Here is a 25,304-nt window from a genome sequence, read left to right as displayed (position 1 = left end):
TGGCCACTGGGAGATCCTGCTTTCTCTGGCAGACAGAGCGTAGGTGTTCAGCGAAACGATCTCCCAGCCTGCATCGGGTCTCGCCAATATATAGAAGGCCACATCGGGAGCACCGGACGCAGTATATCACCCCAGCCAACTCACAGGTGGAGTGTCGCCTCACCTGGAAGGACTGTCTGGGGCCCTGAATGGTGGTAAGGGAGGAAGTGTAAGGGTATGTATAGCACTTGTTCTGCTTACAAGGATAAGTGTCAGGAGGGAGATTGGTGGGGAGGGATGGGGGTGGGACAAATGGACAAGGGAGTCGCCCTCCCCACCGATCTCCCTCCTCTCACGATACCCCTTACCCATCCTCTGGGTTTTCCCGCCCTCTCCCCTTTCTTTCTCCCTGGGACTTCTGTCCCATGATCCTCTCATATCCCTTTTGCCAATCAACTGTCCAGCTCTTGGCTCCATCCCTCCCCCTCCTGTCTTCTCCTATCATTTTGGATCTCCCCCTCCCCCTTTCAAATCTCTTACTATCTCTTCTTTCAGTTAGTCCTGACGAAGGGTCTCAGCCCGAAATGTCGACTGTACCTCTTCCTGCTGCGTTCACCAACAGCTTTGATGTGTGATGGTTGTGATGTTTCCCTCCCTTCCCACTCTCACTGTCTGGTTTATTTTGTGAGCTTGCGTTTGAATCTAGCAACTAATTAGCAGTGACATGTATTAAAATAGAAAATGAGATACAACTTTCAGAGCAGATCAGGAGAAGGTGGAGTTGAAATCTTTTTTTACACACAAAATACTAGGTATGTGGAACAGGTGTCATTGATACTGGTGGAAGCAGATATGCTCGTGGTTCTTAAGAGGCTTTTCGAAAGACGTGAATATTCAGGGAATGGAAGGATATGGTTTATGCGGAGGCAGAAGAGATTTAAGCAATGCATACAAAATGCTGGAGGAACTCAGCAGACCAGGCAGCATCTATGGAATAAAGTACAGTTGAAGTTTCAGGCCGAGACATTTTGTGTGTGTGTTGCTTGGATTTCCAGCAGCTTCAGATTTTCTCTTGTTTGCAGGAAAGATTTAGTTTGATTGAACATTGTGTTCACACAGATGTTGTGGTCCTGTCCCTGTGTTGTCTACTAATTCTACATTTACTTCCCTTCTCATTTGGTTGAATGACAAAATAGTGAGAATGGATCAAACTAACACAAGGATAAAAAATAGTAAATCAGGGTTTATAATTTACACTGATTGAAGACATAATGAATATCTTCATTCAACTTTCTTCACAGCTAGCTAAATACTGTGACAACTTATTAAAGAAATCTGCGAAAGGAATGACAGAAAATGAAGTTGAGGACAAACTGACTAGCTTCATTACAGTTTTCAAGTACATTGATGACAAAGATGTCTTTCAGAAGGTAAGTGGTAGTTATCTTTGATAAATCGTGGAAGATTTGAGATTTTTCTGAATTCATAATCTACACTAGAGAAATTTACTTTTGTACTGAACAATTTGTACGTAGTGATTCATGTGGGATTTGCTGATCAGCACACTAAATAAGAAGAAAATTGGTCTTGTAAACAACTTAATGTTATTTCTTTCTTGCAATTTCCCACCTTTGAGCTCATTTTACTTATTCTCCAATCTCAGTTCTATGCCAGAATGTTGGCGAAGCGATTGATACATGGTCTCTCTATGTCTATGGATTCAGAGGAAGCAATGATTAATAAACTCAAGGTTTGTAACATATCTGTCTAGATTTATTGGACAAATATGACTTGTTAGAATTTAGAGACACGTTGGGGGAGGTGCCATGATCTGAGCAAATCACAAACTGCTAGAGGAACTCACCTGGGCAGGTTAGAAGAAGTGCATGAGAATCAGGGCGAGAATGATCCCTGCCAAGAGTAGAAAGGATGTGGGAGAAGATGTGATCGGTGGTGGGAAACCATTACAGCTGGCTGAAATGACAAAGGGTGATGTGCTGAATGCAAGTGCTCCTGGTCGGTGAAAGGTGAGGACCAAAGGAACTCTTTTTCTCTCCTGTCTGTGGGAAGGTGGGGTGAGAGTTCAAGTATGGGAAATGGAGGAAATATGACCGACGGCTTTATCAGCCACACTGGTGGGAAAGCCATGTTTCATGAAAAAGGAATTTCAGATGTGTTGAAATGAAAAGTTTAGTCTTGGGAACAGATAAGATGGATATAAAGAAACTGAGAAAGGGATAGTGTTTGTATAAAAAAAACTGAGTGGTAGGAGATGCAGTAGATGTCAGTATATAGTTTGTTTCTTGAAGTGGATACAGGATGCTCCAGCAAAGGAAGAAAGGTGTCAGAACTATCCAAGTAAATTTGAGTGCACAGTGGAAGTTAACTGCAATGGTGATAAAGCTGCAGATGGCAGCCATAATGCAAATACAGTCGATGTAATGGAAACGCTGTTGGGAAGTGGCGTCAGAATAGGTTTGCAACTGGAACTGTTCCACATATCCAGTGTGAAAGCAAGCATCACTGAGGCCAATTTGAGTACCTGCAGCAGAATGAAAGGAATCTAAAGAGAAGTTGTGCAGGGGAAGATTCTGAATGAGGATGGATGCTCATTGTGATGATGAGACAGTGGGACCCAGGGAATTGCCAGGTGTCAAAGTGATGGGCATGCAAAGTGTTCTGAATGTAAGTGGGAAGGGTCTCAACAAAGGTGAGACAGGATCAAGTTGAGGTCTGAAGTGATATGTTCAGTGGGGCAAGAGAAGGAGGAAGCCATAGGCCAACCACAATAGTGCTGTTTTGGAGGAAGTAAATATGAATCTTTACCTGATATGAAAGGGCTTTTTAGGTTTCTGGATAGAGTTAAGGGAGGATATGAGGGTAAATATCACACCTCCTACATCTGTTGGGGAAGGGAAAGAGTGTTGTGGGGTGGTTGTGAACCAAGGAGTCATGGAGAGGTCCCTGTGGATAGCAGAAAAAGGCAAGTGGGATCATAATTGTTGATGGTATCCATTTGCAGTTGGCAGAAATACAAAAGGATGATGTGCTGATTGTGGAGAATGACCACCATTCTACCTCTGTAGATGCTGCCTGACCCTCTGTGTTCCTCAAGCCATTTGTTTTTTGCTTTTGCTTTTACAACTCTATTTCTTTTCAGACCTGAAACTGTAAATTCTAAGAATCTTTAATTGTTAAGCTAATTGATACTATTTATTTTGAAATATTGTAAATCATTGTATTCATGTGAGCACAGAAAAATACAAACATTTGTGCATAATTGTGAATCATTTGTTGACTATTTTAAACCATGAATATGATTTAAAATGAAACTATAAATGTTTCAAAAGAAAATTTCTTTTTCCATTTTTCAATTGGATATTCTGGAAAATATATGTACCTTCCCTTGAAAACTTAAAAGCTAATTAAGTACTGGAACACGTGGATAATGATGATGCATGTGTCAGGATGCTCTTCATTGACATAAAGTGGTAGTCACAGCCCAGTCTATCACAGGTAAAGCTCTCCTCACCATTGAATATATTTACATAGAGCACTGCCACAAGGAAGCAGCATCCTTCATCAAAGACTCTCACCATCCAGGCCATGGCCTCTTCTCAATAATGCCATAGGGCAGGGAGTACAGAAGCCTTAGGTCCCACACCACCAGGTTTAGGAATAGTTATTACCCAACAACTATCAGACTCCTGAACAAGCATGGATAACTTCAGTCACCACTACTCTGAACTGATTCTGTGACCTACAGACTCACTTTTAAGGACTCTTTACAGCTTATGTTCTCGATATTTTTTACTTGCACAGTTTGTCTTTTGCACACTGGTTGTTTGTTAGTCTTTGTGTATAGTTTTTTTTGTAAATTCTATTGTATTTACCTGTAAATGCCTGCAAGAAAATGAATCTCAAGGTTGTATATGGTAACATGTGCCTGCTTCGATAATAGATTTACTTTGAACTTGAAGTACTTATGATTTCTGTTGTCATTAAATTTGTATTAGATTTATAACATTTCTTCTAAATTCTTGAATAATTTAAAGATGGTTTAAAAATTAATTGATCTTCAAAAAGAATGTTTTACAAAGTTAATATTTTCCCCTAGAAAATTACTTTAACCATTAATTTGGGTTGTTAACAGAGGAAAGTATTCTATGTCGCAGTGCGTTAAACATTTTCAGTATTTTAAAAGAATTGTGATGAAATTGAACGCCTTGAAAGACATCTCAGGAAATATAGTCTAGATATCGTTGCATGTTATTTGATGTAAGAGCATTTATTTCTGCTATAACAAAAGCCTTTATTCATTTTGTGCAGCAAGCCTGTGGATATGAGTTTACCAGCAAACTTCATAGGATGTACACTGATATGAATGTCAGTGCTGACCTCAATAACAAATTTACAGCCACTTTTTTAAGACAACAGGACACTGTAATAGATCTTGGAATCAGCTTTCAGATCTATGTTCTACAGGTAGGTTAGACTGTACAATAAACTTAATCTTCTACACAAGCCTTTCCAACTCCTTTATGAAATAATTCACAGCCACTTGTAAAGTTTGTACTGTCACATATATTTTCCAACAGGAAAAACATTTAATACCTTATTGATGTATTTCATTACAAATAAGGGATTGAACTGTGGATTCCTTGTCGGCTATTTGTTTTGCTGAGCATCAAAGAGAATAAAAGTAGTGAGAAAAGGTCATTTTTTAGCATTTTGCAAATCTGTTAGAAAATTAGATGATAACAAAGACTTGTGAGTTGTATGTGACTTGTATATTAACAGACTTTTTGCATCCTCTTAATTTTTGATACTGAAACACATTTTGAATTATATTAGGCAGGTGCATGGCCACTGACACAAGCACCCTCATCTACATTTGCCATCCCTCAAGAACTGGAAAAGAGTGCACACTTGGTAGGTTAATAGATAGCTTTTCATTTGAAATATAAAAATGGATTTAAATTGATGAACAAATTGTTTTTTCTATGCAATAGTAAATCTCTTGCATGATTGCTCATGTACAAGTTTGTTATGCCCATCTGCTAAGCTGGCTTGTCCTTTTAAAGAAAGTTGTAACTGGGACAAAAGTGAGGCAGTAGAAAGGAAATGAACTCAGGAGTTCACTGCAGTGAATTGTGTACATTGGCCATATGGGGGATGTTGTTATTGAGTTTAATGTTAGTGCCACAATTAAAACAACATGTTCTGTTTATTATTGCTATGTATACTATTTGCTCTGTCCTTCATGGGAGCAAGGAATTTCTTTGCATCTTGGCATTTATGAAAATAATCTTATTTTATCTAATATAGAAAATACTTGAGGTACTTATTGGGTCAGACAGCATCTATGGAGAAAGCAATAGTATTGAGAATTAAAGTTGAAAACATTTTGTCAGAACTGGTTAAGTTGGAAAGCATACAAGCTTTTGGACTCAAAAGAGGGAGAGGTAGAGAGAAGGAAGTATTTTGTTGCTATGTTGAATACAGCAAAGGAAGTGGACCAGCTTTGAGTTCATGATTTCCTGTCATTAGAAAGGAGGAGTTCAAGAGTATATGTTGATATGTAGCATTGAATGTGGAATGGCAAGAAATTGATTTGAGAAGTGTCAAATTCCTTGGTAGTACCTGTCATGGGTATACACTCCCACAGCTACATTTCTTTTCCCAGTCTGAAGCCAAGGAAAGAGACAGAAATGTGAGAATCTGCACCTTGGCAATAAAAAGGAGAAAAACAGAAATCCATTGAAGTGAACAGAGTAACAGATACAAGGAAACCATCTTGAGATGGTGGGGATGGACTTCTTCAACCAATGAAAGGGACACTAAACTAAACATTTCTTTACATTTTGTTGACCTGTTTTGTGTGGTTTCGAGTATTGTTCTTGCAGTAACTATTACACACCTTGTCATCTGCTAGTTTTCCTTGTGTTTCATGCTGGTTTTAGGAAAATGTTTGGAGGCAAGTCGCTTATTGAAGCCCACATACTCTGCTTTGCTTCTCTTAATTTGGATGGTTTAGTAATGTTTTTGATGACTGCTAGTAACATCTCCCTCCTATCCCCATCACCCCGACCTCCCAAGGCATTCATGAATGAATGGCAGTTATGAGGTTTTACATGGAGTAATAACATAGCCTGGCATATGGATCACAAGTTCAAGTTCAGTGATTTTGTTCAGGTCTGAATTAGGCACAGAATAAATCAGGAGAGACCCTGGTCAGAGACTTACTGGTGAATATTAATTCTCCAATTGTTTCTTTTGTCAATATATTAAAACCCTTCATGATTTTCCCCCTTAACTTTTTCTCTAAGAGGAACAATCCCAGCTTCCCTACTCTTCAATCATAAGTAGCATCCTTCACCTTTGATATGTCCCTCTGTGTCTTTCCTATGCCTGTGATGTACTTTCTAGAGATTTGCCACCATACTACTGCTGAGGTCAGACCTCTAATAAATTAATGCTTCGTGTAATTTCCTCCTTTTGTGGGTTATGCCAATATAAATCAGAGACTATATACGCCTTTTTCACAGCTTCATAAACTTGTCCTGCTGCCTTCACACAGATTTCGCTGTTCCTTTACTACCTCCCCCACTGCCTCCTACCCCTCTCTGAGAAAGGTACCTTTCAGTTTATATTGTCTCTTTTCATACTGCAGTACTGTACAAAAGTCTTAGATATATCTATCTATCCCAAGATTTTTGTACAGTACTGAAGTAATTTTATGTATTGCACTGTACTGCTGCTGCAAAACTAAATTTCATGATGTGATTGATGATAAACCTGATTCAATTGGGTTTCAATTGTGGACTGAGAGTGGAAAAGGGGGCAGGGAGATGGGAATCATAGTTGGGGAAGGGAGAGGGGAGGAAACAGGAAGCACCAGAGAGACATTCTGTAATGATCAATAAACCAATTGTTTGGAAATGACCTTGCCTGGTGTCTCAGGGCTGGGTGTGTTTGCACCCATGTCACACCCGACCCCCCCACCCCCCCCCGGCACTCCTTCTCTGCTATCTGTCCCACACTCTGTCCTGCAGTACTCCATCCTCGCCATTCCCAAAACCTTTTGCTCCCAACAGATTTACAAACTCACTCTCTGCTCCATGTTGACAAATACAGTACTGTGCAAAAGTGTTCGGCACCCTAGCCATATATGCGCCAAAGACTTGCACAGTACTGAACTTTTCTAATGAGCATCACAAAGAATTCTAAAATTGTTCATAGAACAACTACTAGAAATCCCAGAGAGGAACTAGCCAGTAGAGGAAGAAGAATGAGAAACACAAACAGAAAGTGATTGTTACAAATGGGAAGAATTAAAGCAGAAGATGAATTAAATGTTTCAAGAGTAATAGTATTGCATGTTATTGTGACAGGAGCAATACCATACCAAGACTACTTATCCATCTGCACTCTTTATACTTAGAAATTTAAATGTTTTGAGAGCATGGTGCTGTTGCAAGTGGCTAATAGATATCTATGGTAATAGATATTTAAGGCATTTTCCATTTTGCGTAAAAGAGCAGATCATATTAGGATTTTTTAATTTCAGTGTAAGTTACTCTGTAACAGTGGACTCAAACTTCTTCTGAAGGTAGAGATATATTTCAAAAAATTGTGCATCACCAGGGTGACTAGAACAAACTTTTATTACTATACAGAACTTAATTTTGTAGAGTCTGATCCAAGTTGTGGAATAATTCTCTCTCAGAAGTTTACTTCCCTGGCAATTCTTTACTGCAGTTATGTAGTCATCTCCAAGCTTTATCATCACTGGAAAAAGGTCATTGGTGGCAATTTTTGAAGTACTCAGTGGTATAATTCTTTCCTTGTAGTTTGAATTGTTTTACAATCAACACTTCAGTGGGCGGAAGCTTACCTGGCTGCACTACCTTTGTACAGGTAAGAATATTTCAAGTCATATTCCAACCTCTTGAAAAACCTCCTTTTTCTACTTCCAGAAGGAAAATAAATTTGGACAGAGGTAGATTTGGATTACTCTTTGTCAAATATATTCTAATTTCATAATTCAGGACCGAAATAAAACTTGGTCAGTTCAGTTAAGTACATGCATTTGTGTCTCCAAACTATTTATATACAATTACGTAACACATGTCATTTAAATAAAAGACAGTTCAGATTTACGGCATTTTTTTGTGTAGTGTGTAACTTTGGGAAGATTTTATTCTCATGAAATTATGATGTAAATTTTGCGGAAGAAAAGTAGAAATTGAAGCAAAATCTGAACCTCCTTTGACTTTTGCAAAATGGCACCTTCTTTGCCATTTATCTGAGCACTGCTTCTGTCAATATCTAAATGTTTATCTGTCTGTGCTTTGTATATATTTAGCAACTAAGCTCCATTTGAATAGTGAACTTTAAGGATTCACCACCCTTTGGGTGGCGAAACTTATTCATTTACAGTATCCTCTATTTTTCTCTTTAATTTTAAACCCTGCTAAAGAAGTGTTTTATCCTTTGGTTCATCCAGGCTTATTACTTGTCAAAACTGACAAATTTATTTTAATATCATATTCAAAGTGGGTGGTGTATTCCTTATCATTTTCTAAACTGGTCATGGAAATACAAGTTTTTAGCTAATTTGCTTAGCATCCTTCAAAGTCACAGACCAAACTAATCTCCATTTCCAACCTGTTAATATGCTTGTCTGAATGCTGCTTTATTATTGCTGTTGTATCTCCTTCAGGCACTGACCACCTCTCATGCAATCTGTTGCAGCTATGATGCTGTATACATTTTTAATACTGCAAAACATGTTTCCCTGTATAAAACACCAGTGGTAAATGGCCTCAGGCATTTGTAGATAACACCGTGATCTTGTAAGATGTGGAATTGGCTATTCAGGAACATGGTGGAATAGTGTTTCAAAAAGAAGCTTATGAGATGATTAGCAGAGAAAAAAATAGAAAGCTTTGGAGAAAGAGTAATGTGCAGTAAATATCAAATTCAGACTGACTTCAGTTTTCTGTCCCATTGCATACATGCTGTTATGTAAAAAAAAAGTACCAATCAGTTGCTTCCTACTCATGCCATTTAGTGTAATTGTGCTGGTAATTTTGTGGGTTTGTATTTTTAATTTATGTGATTGGATGAAATTGAAATGCATTTGAACAGTTATTAAAATATGAACACAGTAATTGCACATTTCATTTTTCTTTCCTTTTTTTTTTCAATGGGTGGAAAAGGTGAAGTAAAAATGAACTATTTATCAAAGCCTTACGTGGCTATGGTCACTACATACCAAATGGCGGTGTTGCTAGCATTTAACAACAGTGAAATCGTCAGCTACAAGGAACTCCAAGACAGCACACAGATGAATGACAAAGAACTTAGCAAAACCATTAAATCCTTGCTTGATGTAAAAATGATCAACCATGACTCTAGCAAGGCAAGTATGTTAATGAAATACTGGTGATATGATTAAGAATCTTGATGTAGAATGATGCTCTTATTTTCGTATTGTTTGGTGCATGTTAATGTATAATCCCCCCCACCCCATGCATTTAAAATGATGAGAATATTTTGAAGTGTGTGCAATATGGGAGGCTTGAGGGGAATGATCAAACCTAAATTAAGCAATGGAAAAATTAATTCATTTTCGATTTAGTTGTTCAATTCCAGAGACACTTTGGAATGAGGTTTTAACAGGAAAGGGAGTAAGTATAATGCCCCAGGTCATGGATGAACACACAAGTCAGGAAGTATGAGTTTGGAATTCTGCTGAGTTGTAGGAGGAGTGCTTTGAGTGTTCCCAGATTCCCGAGGTTGGGTAGGGAAGTAATCCAAGATGCAGAGTCCTAATCATTCTGTGACCCTGGTGGCAGTAACAAGCTTGTGAATGTTGGGCCATGTTATCAAAGGCTTCGGTGTTATTCCTTCATGACAGGTTAGCATTGCTGTCATTCAAATTACAGTGAATGTTGACAGAAACAGTACTTGCACATAGAGAAGGGAAATCGGTAACCTATTAAAGGCTCTGTAAGTAAAGTTTAATGAAGCATAGACAAAATCAGCCGCAAGGGTAAGCACAGATTTCCAAGTAGGTTCAGAACAGAAAGGCAAATCTTTAGCAACACACATAAAAGTTTCTGGTGAACGCAGCAGGCCAGGCAGCATCTCTAGGAAGAGGTGCAGTCAACGTTTCAGGCCGAGAAGGGTCTCGGTCTGAAACGTCGACTGCACCTCTTCCTAGAGATGCTGCCTGGCCTGCTGCGTTCACCAGCAACTTTTATGTGTGTTGCTTGAATTTCCAGCATCTGCAGAATTCCTGTTGTTTAGATAAATCTTTAGGTTTCTTCGTCTCAACAGGTATCTTGAGAAAATGCTGCTCAGGGGAAATTTTATTTGCAGTCATGCAGCCTCTTAATTTAGAAAGTCATGTTAGTGTATTTTCTTTCTGCAGGAAGATATTGACTTGGATTCAATTTTCTCTTTGAACATGGTTTTCAGCAGTAAAAGGACAAAGTTTAAAATTACAACCTCCATGCAAAAAGATACACCCCAAGTAAGATTTTTGTTGTCTTGAATGGGCATCTTTCATAGAGTTATTATATGCTTGAGACTAATCATAAAAGTGGAAGCATTATTTTTCAGCTTCAATTGTCATAGCAACAGGCCCTCCTGTGCACTATGTTGAAGTAGGCCATCAGGTCTCCATCAGTACTGATCCTACTTACCACCACTTGGCCCATTGCCTGTCTGCCTTGGTTACTCAACTGCTTATCTGGATACTTAATGTGTGAGGATTTCCTTCCACCACTTCTCAGGCAAGGCATGGTCATAATGGCTTTGACATTGCATCCATCCTCTAGGTGAAAAAAATTCCTCAGATCCCTCCCTTCCATCCCTTTAAATTAATTCAATGCCCACTAGTTTTAGGTATTTTTTTCTGAGTATTTTTCCTGTTAGCTACTTCAACAGTGCCCTTTCTTCAGTGTCTTCTCCACCAAGGGAGAGCAAACACTGTCTATCCATTCTCCTTCAGAACTGAAAAGCTTCATTCCAACCAGTGTCTTGGTGAATCTTCACTTCATGCTGTCCACTTTAATCACATCCTATAGTGACACACAGAAATCTAGCTGTGTCCTGTCCAGTGTTTTCTCCCCCAGAGTTTTACAATAAGGTCCCAGCTTTTATATCTTCTATCCTAAATAATTGAACACAAGTATCCCTTGTGTCTGTTTCAGTTATTTCTCTACCTATGGAATCCTTGAATTTGTACATCAGGATCCCTCAGTTTGTTCATAATCCTTGGGGTCCTACCTCTGTGTATGTAGTACCCCTATTTATCAACTTGTAATGAATCACTTCACATGCATCAGTATTAAATTCCATTTGTCATTACTCTGACCATCATACCAATTGATCAGTGGCATCCTGCAGACTACGACTGTACTCCTCACTATCAATACCATCACCAATGTTGTGTCATTTCCAAACTGTTGGATTAATATCCAGCACATCATTCCAGTTAGCAGCAACTCTTATGTAAAAAAAAATTGTCTCTGATCTTCGTCCATTTACTGTTATTATGATTCCATGTGTTATATTTCTGAATCTTAACTTTCTTGATGTAATTGTTCCTCTGCTTTATGTTTAGAATGTTTTTTGTACTGTCCCTAAGACTGAATAATGTTTTAGAAGTTTTCACATAGCTTCTTTATTTTATGCACCGTATTTCTTTATCAATAAAGCCAAAGAATCTGTTCTTTCATTGTCATATTTTGGGTATTTTACCTCAGTTTTCTACTCTTAATTGAAAGCACTACTTCATTCTTCCTACCAAAGTTTATCATTTTGACAACTTCCATTATATTTTCCCACTCTGCTGCTTCAGGAAGTCTGTTAATAACCTCATAATCGACTACAGTTCCAACTTGGGTGTCAAGTTTTGAAATCGTAACGCCTGCTCTGAATTTTTGTCCATCAATATATCTCAAACAGGGAGCCAGTCTAATCTCTGGAGAACACAGCTGTATATTTCTCTCCAGTTGTAAAATAATTGCTGAATATCATCTTCTGCACTGCCAGTTTCATGGGATTAAGGGGGAAGGGTGTTCTGGTGAGAAGTGTGATATCTGTTGAAAGCTGCTATGACTTGGTTCATGATACTTTGTTCTCTTTTTGCATGTCTAATTAAAGGAGCAATGCTTTTGTCCGATATGCCTCTTAATGTCTTGTAGGTGGCTGGTTTTCAAAGAACTATAATTAAATCTTTACTTAATTTTTGGTGTCCAGTTCTATTTTTAATTGAGTCATCGTTGCGGATGATTGCATTTTGAGTTGAATGAGCCACAATTAGAATAGATGTGATGTTTCAGACTAAGTTATATTCTAGTTCTGAGAGGAAATATTTTCTTCTTTTTTAGAAAAGATATAAAACAGGGGTTCCCAACCTGGGGTCCACAGACCCCTCGGTTAATAGTAAGCACAGCATAAAAAAGAGGTTGGGAACCCCTGATATAAAGGGTGACTTGAGAAACTCAACTTTGCAATTGTTTGCAAATGTAACCTGTTCTTGTCATACATCATTTCCTGGATTGTGAATATGAAACTGTCGTAATGAATTGGAACAGAAATCCTAAAAGTTACAAAGGATGGTTCTTGAACGTGGCGAATGAAAGTTGTTAATCGGTAGCAGTGTGTGGTGACTAGTCCACAATGATAGGAGAATCTTTTCTTCATTTGCAACAAGTGAAACAATAACTGATGAGATTAACAAACAAGAGAAAATCTGCAGCAGTACAATGCAATACATAAAAAAAGCTGATTTACAGTAAATGTATATATGTTAAATAGGTAGTGCAAAAAATAGAAATAAAAAGTAGCGAGGTAGTGTTCATGGGTTTAATGTCCATTCAGAAATTGGATGGCAGAGGGGAAGAAGCTGTTCCTGAATCGTTGAGTGTGTGCCTTCAGGCTGCTGTACCTCCTTCCTCATGGTAGCAATGAGAAGAGAGCATGTCCTGGATGATGGGAGTCCTTACTGACTGCCTTTTTGAGGCATTGCTCCTTGAAGATATCCTGAATACTTTGAAGGCTTGTACCCATGATGGGGCTGACTAATTTTACAATTGTCTGCAGCTTACTTCAATCCTGTGCAGTAGTTCCCTCCCCCCCCCCCACCGCCCCCAGACAGTGATGCAGCCAGTTAGAATGGTCTCCGCAGTACATCTGTAGAAATTTTACAAGTGTTTTTGGTGACGTACCAAATCACTCCAAATGCTGTCTTGTCTTCTTTATAATTGCATCGATATGTTGGGTTCAGGTTAGGTTCTCAAAGATATTGACGTCTAGGAACTTGAAATTGCTCACTCTTTCCATTTCTGATCCCTCTATGAGAACTGTGAGTTTCCTCGTCTTACCCTTTCTGAACTCCACAATCAGTACTTTGATCTTACTGACATTGAGTGCAAGGTAGTTGGTGCAACATCACTCAATTAGCTGGTATACCTCACTCCTTTACGCCCTCTCGTCACCATCTGAGATTCTGCCAACAATGGTTGTATCATCAGCAAATTTATAGGTGGCATTTGAGCTGCGTCTTGCCACACAGTCATGGGTGCAGAGAGAGTAGACCACTGGGCTAAGCACAGACCCCTGAGGTACACCAGTGTTGATTGTCAGCACTAAGCTTTATACTGGTTTGTTTTTGAAATTTTAGTTCATTATTTATTAAGTACAGCTGTACAGAACAATTAGGATCCCTGTGTTTAAATTTTGTACAGATTATAAATCACACATCAGAAGTCTGTTGAAACAGCTATATTGGGTTTCTCTTATTTTTTCATTACTTAAAGGAGATGGAACAAACTAGAAGTGCGGTCGATGAGGACAGGAAAATGTATCTGCAGGCTGCTATAGTGCGCATCATGAAAGCACGTAAAGTGCTCCGACACAATGCACTTATTCAAGAGGTAATGGTTAACTGTTTGTAGGTTTCCAGTGAGTAAGTAAAACCCACCTATGTATTTTCATGTCTAAATTAATTTTTGCTCTTGGTGATTTGAAGTACATTTCATGTAACAACTACAGTGGACTAGAACATAGTCCTTTCATTTCAGGACCAGGGCTTGTAATTAAATATAGTTGAGAAAATGAAAGTCTCCTTTAGTCTACACAAGCAAGTTCAAGTAAAATTACTTTGAACAGCCTCACCTAAGTTCCTGCTTAGTCTGTGTGTGCGCAACAAAATAACTTCAAATGTATAATTCGTTGTTTGATAAAAGGAATAATATGCTCATTCATCATTTTCTAAACAAGCCCAAGAAGCACTTGGTAAATTGGTTCATTTTTGTCACGTGTATGAGGTACAGTGAAAAGCTCTTTTGCATGCTATCCATGCATCTCATCAGTATATCGAGATAGCACAAGGGAAAAGCAAGGGCAGAATGCAGAATGTAATGTTACAATTACAGAAGAAGTGCAGAATCCTGTGGACATCAGATTTAAATGATAGCCAGTCCCCTTCTCATGTAATCATGTCTCCTCAATTGAGACATTCCCACTTATGGAAGCATCTTATTATTTACCCTGTGATGCTCCCTTGGGATCTCATGTTTCAATGCGATAACCCCTCATTCTCTGAACTCCAAAGAATGCAGATCCAACAGGACATACCTGTCAACTCAGCAATAAGCCTGGGTGAATAACTTTTTGGACTGCTAATGCCAGATTATCTATTCATAAAAATGGGAGTGAAATTGTGCATAGTATTCCAGGTATGCCCTCACTAGTACTCTCTGTTAATGTCAAATATAGAAACTGTAGTTGGTTTCACCACTTTCACTGGCAGTGGATATCCCAGATTCTATTCACTCACAGTGAAAAGCAAAATCCTTGCTCCCAAGTTATCCCCTTTAAGGATCCTGCTTCTTGCCTTAAAACTATGCCACCCTGTATTCGATACTCCTACTGTGGGAAAACAATCTTGACAATCTACCCAATCCATATCTCTTATAATCTTGTGTACTCTTATCAGGTGACCCCACGGCCTCCTTTGCTCCAGCAAATAGCAGTTGTTTAGTGTGATCTTCACTGTCAGTGTCATTCCAAGGAGGTGTTTAGTTAGCTAGTCAAAGGGAAATGAAGACTTGCAATTTCAATGTAAGAGTCATTACAGGTGCTTCATTCAAGTGCCATTATGCTCATGCAAGGAAATATAGGGGTTTTATGCCACTTTATGCCCAACTTAGAAAGGACTTGGAGTAAGAAATGCCTTGCCAATGTGGGCTGACTCTTACACAATCTAAAAAGTGATTGACTTCATCCTTGGCTCAGCACTTGAAAAACTGGTTGTTCATGTAAATTTTCAGTCCAGAAAAACTTAAAACAAAATTTAGATGGATAGTTCATCTTGTACATAGTTCATGATTGTACATAGCACTATCTTTTGGATGAGATGTTAAGCTGAACCCTAAGATATCCCTGTGAGTGGGCATAACTACTGACTAGTTAGGTCAATGGCACAAATTGCTAATAATCATTAATAAAATGGCATACTTCCAGTATCTCAGCCCATATTTATTCCTGGAAAAACATCACTGAAACAGATTGTGGGCATCATATCAATGTTGGTATGAGAGCTTGTGCACGTTATCTCTTGCCAAGTTTTGCAGTATATAACCATGCCTACACTTAAAAAGTACTTCATTGGAAAGCTGTTTGAATTATCATGAGGATTCATAGAAAATTGGAATTAGTGTAAGTAGACTCTTGACTCCTGAACCCTGTTCAATCACACATTGAGAACATGGCTGAATTAAGCATACATGGAAGGCTCTTCATAGAATGTAGTTGTTCTTTTGACAGAATGCAATGGGTTGGTATATATACATCTGTTAATGAAGGAAATATACGCCTGAAAAGATGTTGAATGTATGTAGCCAGTGAGTTAATATTTAAAACAGAAACGACAATTAAGATTTTTTTTGTTCCAGCATTAATCAAATTCAGTTTGTTTTCATTCTCCTTTCCACAGCCCTCAGATTATATTTCTCGATTATCTGTTTTAAAGACTTCTTAATGTTTGTTCACTTTTCAACAGGTAATAAGCCAATCAAGAGCAAGATTCAATCCTAGTATCAGCATGATCAAGAAATGCATTGAAGTCCTCATTGACAAACAATATATTGAGCGTAGCCAGGCCTCGGCAGACGAGTACAGTTATGTAGCTTGATCCAAACTGTTGGCATTTGGCTTTGTCTGAGTATGGTGCAAAGACCTGCTGTGTCACTGTTTGATGTGTTCCTGTGAAATGAAGCAGAGCTGTGCCTCCACCAGGTTTTTCAGCCCACCACCTGGCAGTCCTTTCTCTGCTGTTTACAGTCTAACCAGTGCCACATTGCAAGCGTCAATGCCGATAGATCTCCCAACTCATGTCATCACAACATTAGAGTAAAGTGGGAATATTCTGGGTGACATGTTAATCTCACCGGTTCAGTTGAAATATTTTAAAAGATAATTTAAAATTAAACTGTAATATGACAAATAATTGTGTTTACACTGTAAATTTTGCATCCAATATTGCATATAGCAAACATGGCACTGTTACTTCACAAATAAAGCCTGTATTCTACCTGGGGTTTATCTAGGTTTCAATGAAGTAAACCATTACACCAGTGTACTCTGCATATCACCCAGATGAGCAGATCTATGTACTTCATAAATACTGAGATTTTCCTGAACTGTCACTACAGGAACATCATGAGGAATGTCTGAACTGGTTTGCACTTCCATTAAAGGGATTTTTGTCCGGTTGATTTCTTTCAGTGTTTCTCGTGTGCATTGATGATTGTCATAAATCCTCCAAGCCTTAATTCTTTAACCTGGATGCTGCAGTGTTTTTTTTTTGTGGAGGGAGGGAATGTTTTGTGAACCTGTCAAAAAGGTCATGTCTCTAATAATATTTTCTTTTTTTTTCTGCCTGAATTTTATCCAACGTGATACAATGTCAAAGTCCAAGACATTTGAAAATCTGACTTAAGTTTATTTGGTAATTGATTGATTTTTACAGAACAAATTCCATCACAGAGCAGTAATGAAAAACTGTTGACCTTTGCTGCTATTGACCCACCATGGTAGGCTCTCATCCCCCACAAAAAATATACTTGTAAACAACCACACACCCTGCCCAGTGTCTTGCTTCACTGGGTATGACTTCTAAGAAGCAATTAACATGGAAATCTGTTTTTCACTGGTAATCCCCATTTGGTAACAGTTGTTGAACCATTATACAAACTGCCCCCAAGAATGATCCTGTCACAGCTTTTCTGATCTGATTTGTATTTAGCAACACCAGACTTATTTTTGGGAAAAAATATCTCTGTCAGTAAATTTATCTAATAAAATTATAGATATCTATTATTAGCACCCCAAGATGTTTAAATCAGGATCTTGCATAAAATTATTTTAATGTGTTAATTGATTAAATCAGATGGCTGGTTTGTTAATGAACTAGTAGTTTGAAGTTTTTGCACACTTTGAGCTCTTCACGGTGTTCACAATTGCAAGTTTTTAAGAAGATTGGCTGTCTCCATTCTTACCAGTGGTATCTTTAAAAGCTTATTTATTTTTTAACACTTTGGTGTGTCATTGTATTACCAGTAGCCGAGTGCAGCTGGAATAGTGGGGAATAAAACTGTTAAACTGCAGTTTGAGTTTTGGCTGTTCTTGCCCTTTGGTAAAATATTTTTACTACCATCACAGTTTTAAAAATCTGAATGTAATATTTTGCCTTTCAAAGTACGCATAGTAATAAAAAGCCCATTGAGATAAAAGGCCAACTTTCAGTGTCCTGTCCCATTTTCCCCTACCAGCACTCCCCTCCTTCCCCATTCAAGTATTAAAATGCTGGAAGGCAGTGCTGTGCGGGATTCTACTGCTCTGTTTATCCTGCGTCCCTCCATTGGCTTTGTCCCAATACTGTATAAAATTACCAGTAATAAAGGAAAGAAGAGTTGTCAGCCACCAGAAGGCAGGAGCCTACATTATGTTCTAAAACATTTTTTTTAATGTCCAGTGTTTTGACTATATTGCAATATCCCTCTTGCAATAGTCAAAAGTAGGCCACAATAGATTTTCCAAAATGTAGTCTCTCTGCACAATCACTCTTGGAAGCCTGGAAGTGGAGCAAGGCAAGAAATCCATTAACTTCACTTCCGTTAATGCCTGTCAACAAGCTTCAAAACTAGTGACAAATTCTGTACCAGGGACATTCCAGAAGATTCAAGGACCTTTCCATTCCCCCAGCCTCATGTTTGCTCAGTGATGATTCCTGCCAGCTTCAGGTGAGGAATTGTTGTCTTGTACGCAAAGAATGCACACGGCTCCAAGTGCCAGGTATCCCTGCTTCCCCAACCACCACTCCTGGTCCGAATTGAGCTCCCAATTAAAAATGATCCATTGCATTACAGTTTCTTCAAAAAATCTCAAAGGAATAGAGTTTGGTGGCTACAGAGCCAGATGATATTTTTGTACAGACTGTTTTTGTAAAACAATTTTTTTGTTGCTGTCATTTGACATGCATGTCATTGTCTGATTGGACTTTTGTTTAATGTTATCCAGTCATAGTGAAGATTGGAAAAATTATGTAACATAAACTTTATTTCCAAAATGGGTTGTTATTTCTTTAGTTTTATGGATTTGGTTAGATTTCAATCACCGAGCAGATGCTTTTTTTTGTTAGCTTTCAAACTAAACAAAGGCATAACCCTCATGTCTTAGATGAATGTCTTTGTAGGCAGTGAAGAATTGGAAACCCATCTTAATTTGAAGGTACCAAAATCCTCAGGATATTTTAATACAGCTTTTAAATTATGATGAAGTAATTCCTCAGACCTGTAAATGGAAGGGTTTCTTTAAATTTTCAATTACATTAATTCAAAAGCTTTTAGTGGTTTACTTCAATTTGCCTACCTGGTGATATGAATCTACTGCTTTTCAAAACAAAGGATCCCTTTGTATTGAGACAAATTGGATTCAGCTCAGCAAGCTGGGACCATCAATCAAAGATTGCAAACTCATAGACAATATAAACTGATGTTTATAATTAATGCAGCTACATACTTGCATTTCCAGTTAATTCAGTTCCTTACATGTTTTGATGACTGGATATTTTTAATGGAGGTGTGAAATATATTTTCATTCTTCCATCCTTGAGCAACAATTTTTCTTGCATTCAGGGTGTGTGAGGTATCTCCACACAAGTGAAGGGTGTCTTATTTCATAATACTACCAATAATCTGAGCATTTAAGGAATCTGTTTTGCTATTTGAGCTATCTGTTTTTCATCTTGCTGAAGAACAACAACATGAAGTTCAGGCTGGGAATTCATGGATATTCCTGAGATATTTTGATATCCAATGCCAAATTATGCATTGGGTTGAGATGTTTCAGAATTGAAGTAGTTTAAAAATGACTGCGGCTGAATAAACTTAGAATTTGAGGTGAAAAGTTCCTTTACTTTAATAATGTGATTGACATTGTGAGGGAAACCATTGCCATGCACAAAAAAGCTCAGAATACTTCTGGGTGAGTTCATGATACTGTTTTCATTGGTGGAGCTCGGAAGCAGCAGTCTAAGGCAATAAAAAGTTTGCCTTCAATCTGAAAGGATGTAGTCCTGGATATGGTTCTCTGAGCATTTCTTGTGGAAATGCACGTTAGAAAAAAAAAGAGTAGATAATCATGATCCAATTGGCTTTGAAGTCTGCGGTTGAATATCCTGACAGTTCACCTACACATGACAAATAGGCTTGGTTGTGTACAATAAGAAGGCTATTAACATCAATCGAACAATACGTAGCCAGATAAATGGAAGAATTGGTCAATGCTCAACAATCAGAAATGCATAGGAAAGACAATCTCAATTCCCTGGTACAGATGAGAAGAATCACACTTTACAGTTAGCTGAACTGCAATGTTTGTGATGTATATTTGCAAAATGAAATGAAGTTTATTTTTTAAAAAATTACTTGCTATTTATTCAATCTAGAAGTAGTCTAACTGTCTCCCATTGTCTGATGTGCTTGACCCCAAAGCATACAAATACGTATAAAGGTTAAGCCCTCAGCTGATTCCTCAAGTGTGAGTTCATATTTTACTTTGATTATAATGTTCCTACATATTCATCTGTAATAATTTGTTATTTTGTGTCGGTGACCACATTTTAAGTATTTTATTTGTGTTAAATCAATTTTAGACATCCTTATGTGAAAAGTATAGTATATGAACAAAGTCCCTTTTTAATGGTTCTGTTTTGTTTTTACTGATGGTACTAACATCTGTATTTTTTAATACAGAAAATGATGAATATGAAGACATTGTTGAATCTCCAACGTTATAGGGATTAGTTAATATAGCATTAGAATCCAAAATTCTTTAAGACGAGGCAAAGATGAGGTACTGGAGGAACTCAGCAGGTCGTGTAACATTTGTGGAGGAAGGTGGGAAATTGATGTTTAAGATGAAGGGTCTTGATCCAGAAAGTCCACTCACCATTTCACTCCACAGATGCTGCCTAAGCCACTAATTTTTTAAAAAATTGTATTTGCTCCATATTGCAGAATCTGCAGTTTAATCTGTCTCCATTATTTGAAGAGGAATGTTTTTCAAATATTTGTTGTCAACATCCCAGCATCCTTTATGGTACAGTCCCAAACAACACACCTGCCTTCTGGTACCTCATCACAATGGTTTATCTCCATTGCTGAGAGAGAAAAAAACAAGGATAGTCAACTTATTGTATTGTTGAACTCCTTGCTATGCCAGTTCCTGCCAAAAATATTGCAGCTAAATGCTTGCTGGTCTGAGGGTAATCAGAAGTTGAGCTGATTTATCTGTTCATCTGATGCTAAACCAAGAACATAAAAGCAGCTGCAGTGCCCAAATGCAAAGCAATTCTTTTATACCAATATTTGCCTTACATGACATCAACTAATTTAGCACAGGAGTAAAGCCTGAGCTGTCCCTGATATGCATTATCTAATTATGCAATGTATTTTTGGGATGCCTCAAAACATTTTAAAAGCTCAAAAGCTTGGCTGTTACATTGTTTGACAGTAGTTTATCCATGATAAACTTGTGCGAGCGCACAGCTCTAAGAGGAACATAGTGACACATATCGTGATTACTGATCAGCGTGTCTTTTGCAAGGTACAGTTTTATGGTATTGGTGGCAAAAACTGATGGAACAAACCACAAATGGTAAAATTGTATCATTTGTTAATGCATGTACATTATAAAAATCAAATTAAAGTTTGTTTTATTTTGTTATGGCTATTCTAGTAAATTGAATTATAAATGATATTCTTATGAAGTGCCATTTAGCTACTATGCAGTAAATCATGCTGCCCTATCTAGTGATGATCAAGTTTGCAAAAGTTTGTAACCTGATAGTGTGTTACAGATTGCCTCAAGAATTAATATCCAATAATGTGCTTATTTATATTGTCCCTGTGCGTCCAAAGAAATATTTTCATAAAGGTAGCTTATAGAATGCAACAGACTTCTTTAAGGAATATAATTTATAGAATTATGAAAATATATTCATAAATATATTTATAGATATCTATCCACATCTATATATAGATAAATAAAATTGAAGAGCAGCAAAATCATCCAAAACCGTGGAATCAATTTAAATGTTTGCTGATAGTTTACAGCAGTTCCTCTCTGTTGTCAGCTTGCTTTAACAAAATGGATATGAGTTCACACAGAAGCAAATTATCACGTTGTTAGAATTGGGAACATAAAATAATATCCAATCCACACCATGAATTTTTACTCCTGACTATTAATCCACAACTTTATATGAGCATATTGTGCTAATATATTTGCAACATCAGTATCTCAAGAAAGAAATACAGCTTAAAGTCAGGATAGCATGAGAATAAATTATTCAGGCCAGATTAAAGATTGTGTTCTGGTGTAAGAAAAGACGTAGCATTTCCAAGTTTGTTTAATTTTATTTACAAAGCATATTCTTCTTCATCACGGCCCAGACCTTCCTAATAAACAGGTTGAGTTTAGCTGATAAAGTAAGTCTTTGATTTGTGTACATTTATTGCCAAACAGTGGGAGTTGCAAACCGACTCTTGATGCAAAATTCATTGTTCTCCCATGTTTGGTTCTGTGTATCAAAGCTGAGGCATACTGTGATATACCTGGCTGGCATTCATGAACCGATTTGCTTCAACACGGGTTGGGGGGCTGCGGATATAACGAAGTAAAATTGCATTTAAAATCACTTTAGTTTTCAAATCCAGCAAGTACATACGTGTGAGATTTCTCCTGTAGTACAATTATGTAGTGAATTTGTAACCGTCTTCAAACATCCTTGGGCTGCAGAATCGACAATGGCCACAAGAGGGAGAGGTTCAACTGTAGCAAGCAAACAATAGACTGGGAGAACTCAGCTTTTAACATTTTTGTTTCCTCTCATCAGTGTCTCTTGATATGCAGAGTTCTTCTAGTAGATTGTATAATGCTCCAGATTCCAGTATTTGCAGTCTTTTCTGCCTCCAGCGGTTTAAAGGGGATTGCCATCAGTGACAGCATCATCTAATTAATTACTTTATTTCTGTTGATTCAAGTGCTCTGAGATGTATGGTCGTACATAACGAAGTGTGTTACAAGGATTAAGTTCTAACATCAGCAATTTATCTACCTGGATGAAGAGCACTTGCAAATATATAGTCAATGTAGTTACAAGATGCACATACATAATCCCAAACATCATTTTCCCAAAAGCCAGCGCTGTCAGCTTTGTCAGCTGATATAACCTTATAACAACCTAGAATAACCATGCGACTCAACTGGATTCTTGATATTTTTATTGATTAGTAACAAAGGTCATTTTGAAAAGTTACTGAACCAATCGCCTCTTCGCATACCCTGTGCTGCCACCATCACAAACTCTGAATTCTACCTCTTCCATTATTGCCTCCTTGGTGTTTCTTCTTGCCATTACTTCAGTTTACACTACTCTTATTTTGCACCATGCTGCTTGTGCTCATCACTGTCCTTATCGTTGTACATATTTACCATGACCGTGCAAACTACTCTGTGAGCTTCGTGCAAGCCAGGAAGTTCATTGCAGTCTGCTGTAAACGACAAACTAACCTGAGTCTGTAGTCTCAGATACAACTTTAAAGGGTGTCCAACCTTTCTGACCAGGACAGAAAAATGGGAGATATCGTTGGACAAGCGTGGGTTTTTTTTTCTCTGGAGCACCGGAGGCTGAGGAGAGACCTGACGGAAGTTTACAATATTACGAGGAATTGAGATAGAGTAGTCCCCAGTATTTTCTCCCTCATGGTTAAAACATCTACGACTAGAAGGCATCCATTTATGATGAGAGGAGGAAAGTTGAAAGATGTTAGGGCAAGTATTTTTTACGCAGAGTTGTGGGTGCTTTGAATGTTCTGCTGGCGGTGGTAGTGGAGACAGATATGATAAAGGTATTTCAGGGGCTCTTAGATAGGCATGTAAATGTGCAGAGAATGGAAGGATATGGACCGTGTGCAGACAGAAGGGATGAGATATCCTTAGCTTAATATTCACAATATCATGGGTGACAGGACCTGTTCTGTACAGTAAAGGGCCCGAAGGATCATTGGAAACCGGAGTCACCCCAACCGCAAACTGTTCTAGCTGCTACCATCTGGGAAATGGTACCGCAGCATAAAAGCCAGGACCAACAGGCTCTGGGACAGCTTGTTCCACCAGGCCATCAGACTGCTTAATTCATGCTGACACAACTGTATTTCTATGTTCTATTGACTATTCTGATGTACATAATATTTATTATAAATTACCATAATTGCACATTTAGACAGAGGCGTAACGTAAGGATTTTTACTCCTCATATTTATGTAACACGAGAGAGCACAGTTAAGGTGCTTGGAAGTAGGTACAGAGGAGATGTCAGGAGTGAGTTTTTTATGCAGAGAGTGGTGAGTGCGTGGAATAGGCTGCCAGCAACGGTGATGGAGGTAGATACGATAGGGTCTTCTAAGAGACTCTTGGATAGGTAAATGGAGCTTAGAAAAATATGGGGCCATGGATAACCCAAGGTAATGTCTAAAGTAAGTACATATTTGGCACAACACTGTGGGCCAAAGGGCCTGTATTGTGTTGTAGGTTTTCTATGTTTCTATATGTAAATAATAAAATCAGTTCAATTCCATTCAGTTCCATGTTCTACTTCTAAAAATAGTTTCCCCCACGTCCTCCCATAAAACTCAGCATCCAGTGCACAACAAAGTCGTACCTGCCTGTTTGCTTGCTCTTCCTACAACTACCTTGTTGGTGGTGACGTGTTGCCCATTGCAGCTGCTTCAGTTGTTGCTGTCAGAATCCTGCTGCTGTTGGCCTGTGACCTCCAGCCCTGCATCAGCTGCTTCAGGGTCTGCTCTGTGGCATTGATTTGCTGCAAAACAACAGCCTTTGGTCCCTAAAACCAATATGCCTCAGTTCACCTCCTACTCATGATGTTTCTTGATACAACCCTATCCATCTCCTGACCCTAATTTTATAATAGTTTAAGAGTACATGCTGGTAGTAAAATGATTGAATTACAGTATATCTAAATCAGCAAGAAGTTTTCTGTCACCTTCTAAGACCAATGAATTTGAGCAACTAAAATAATTGCTTTCCCATGTGTTCATTGACATGGATAGAGTCTTTTTCCTGGAGTGGTGGAGCTGAAAAGGCTGAGAGTGGAGTCAGTTATACAGCATAGAAACAGGCCCTTTGTCCCACCACATTAATGCCAACCATTATGCCTATCTACACCAATCTTACTTGCCTGCATTAATTCCATATCTCTCTATGGCTGGCTCATTCAAAGGCTTGTCCAATGCCTCTTAAATGTTACTGTTCCTGCTTCCATCATGTCTCTGCCAGCTCATTCCAAAAACTCTCATATGAAAAATGTACTCCTCAGATCTCCACCATCAGAGAGGAGGTACAGGAGCCTAAGACACCCACACAACGTTCCAGGAACAGCTTCTTCCCCTCCGCCATCAGATTTCTGAACAGACAATGAACACTACCTCACTGTTTTTGCATGACTTAATTAATTATTATCATTATTTTTAATTTACTTAGCGATAGTGCAGAGTAAGCCCTTCCTGGCCTTGGAGCCACATCGCACCAGCAGCCCCACAAGCCCGATGAGCCCTAACCTAATCAAGGGACAATTTACAATGACCAATTAACCTGCCCAGTACGTCTTTGGACTCTGGGAGGAAACCAGAGCACCTGGGAAATCCCACCCATTCCAA

The 25,304-nt window shown here is 38.3% G+C and overlaps 1 protein-coding gene across 1 annotated transcript in view; it reads left to right on the top strand.

Annotated features, from left to right (window-relative positions):
* The window catches only part of cul2 (cullin 2), a 75,255-nt gene extending 53,964 nt beyond the window's left edge, over positions 1-21,291 (top strand). The window contains exons 13-21 of the mRNA XM_072253988.1: positions 1,281-1,409; positions 1,643-1,729; positions 4,309-4,464; positions 4,834-4,911; positions 7,833-7,899; positions 9,204-9,406; positions 10,421-10,522; positions 13,818-13,934; positions 16,064-21,291. Of these exons, the coding sequence (XP_072110089.1) occupies positions 1,281-1,409; positions 1,643-1,729; positions 4,309-4,464; positions 4,834-4,911; positions 7,833-7,899; positions 9,204-9,406; positions 10,421-10,522; positions 13,818-13,934; positions 16,064-16,195 (1,071 nt within the window). The 3' untranslated portion in view covers positions 16,196-21,291. The remainder of the gene's footprint in view (positions 1-1,280; positions 1,410-1,642; positions 1,730-4,308; positions 4,465-4,833; positions 4,912-7,832; positions 7,900-9,203; positions 9,407-10,420; positions 10,523-13,817; positions 13,935-16,063) is intronic.
* Positions 21,292-25,304: the final 4,013 nt, after the last annotated feature.

This window comes from Mobula birostris, chromosome 3 (genome assembly GCF_030028105.1).
Source record: "Mobula birostris isolate sMobBir1 chromosome 3, sMobBir1.hap1, whole genome shotgun sequence".
Lineage (NCBI taxonomy): Eukaryota > Metazoa > Chordata > Chondrichthyes > Myliobatiformes > Myliobatidae > Mobula > Mobula birostris.
Note: the sequence above shows the minus strand (reverse complement) of the source record. Positions and strands in the feature narration are given on the sequence as shown.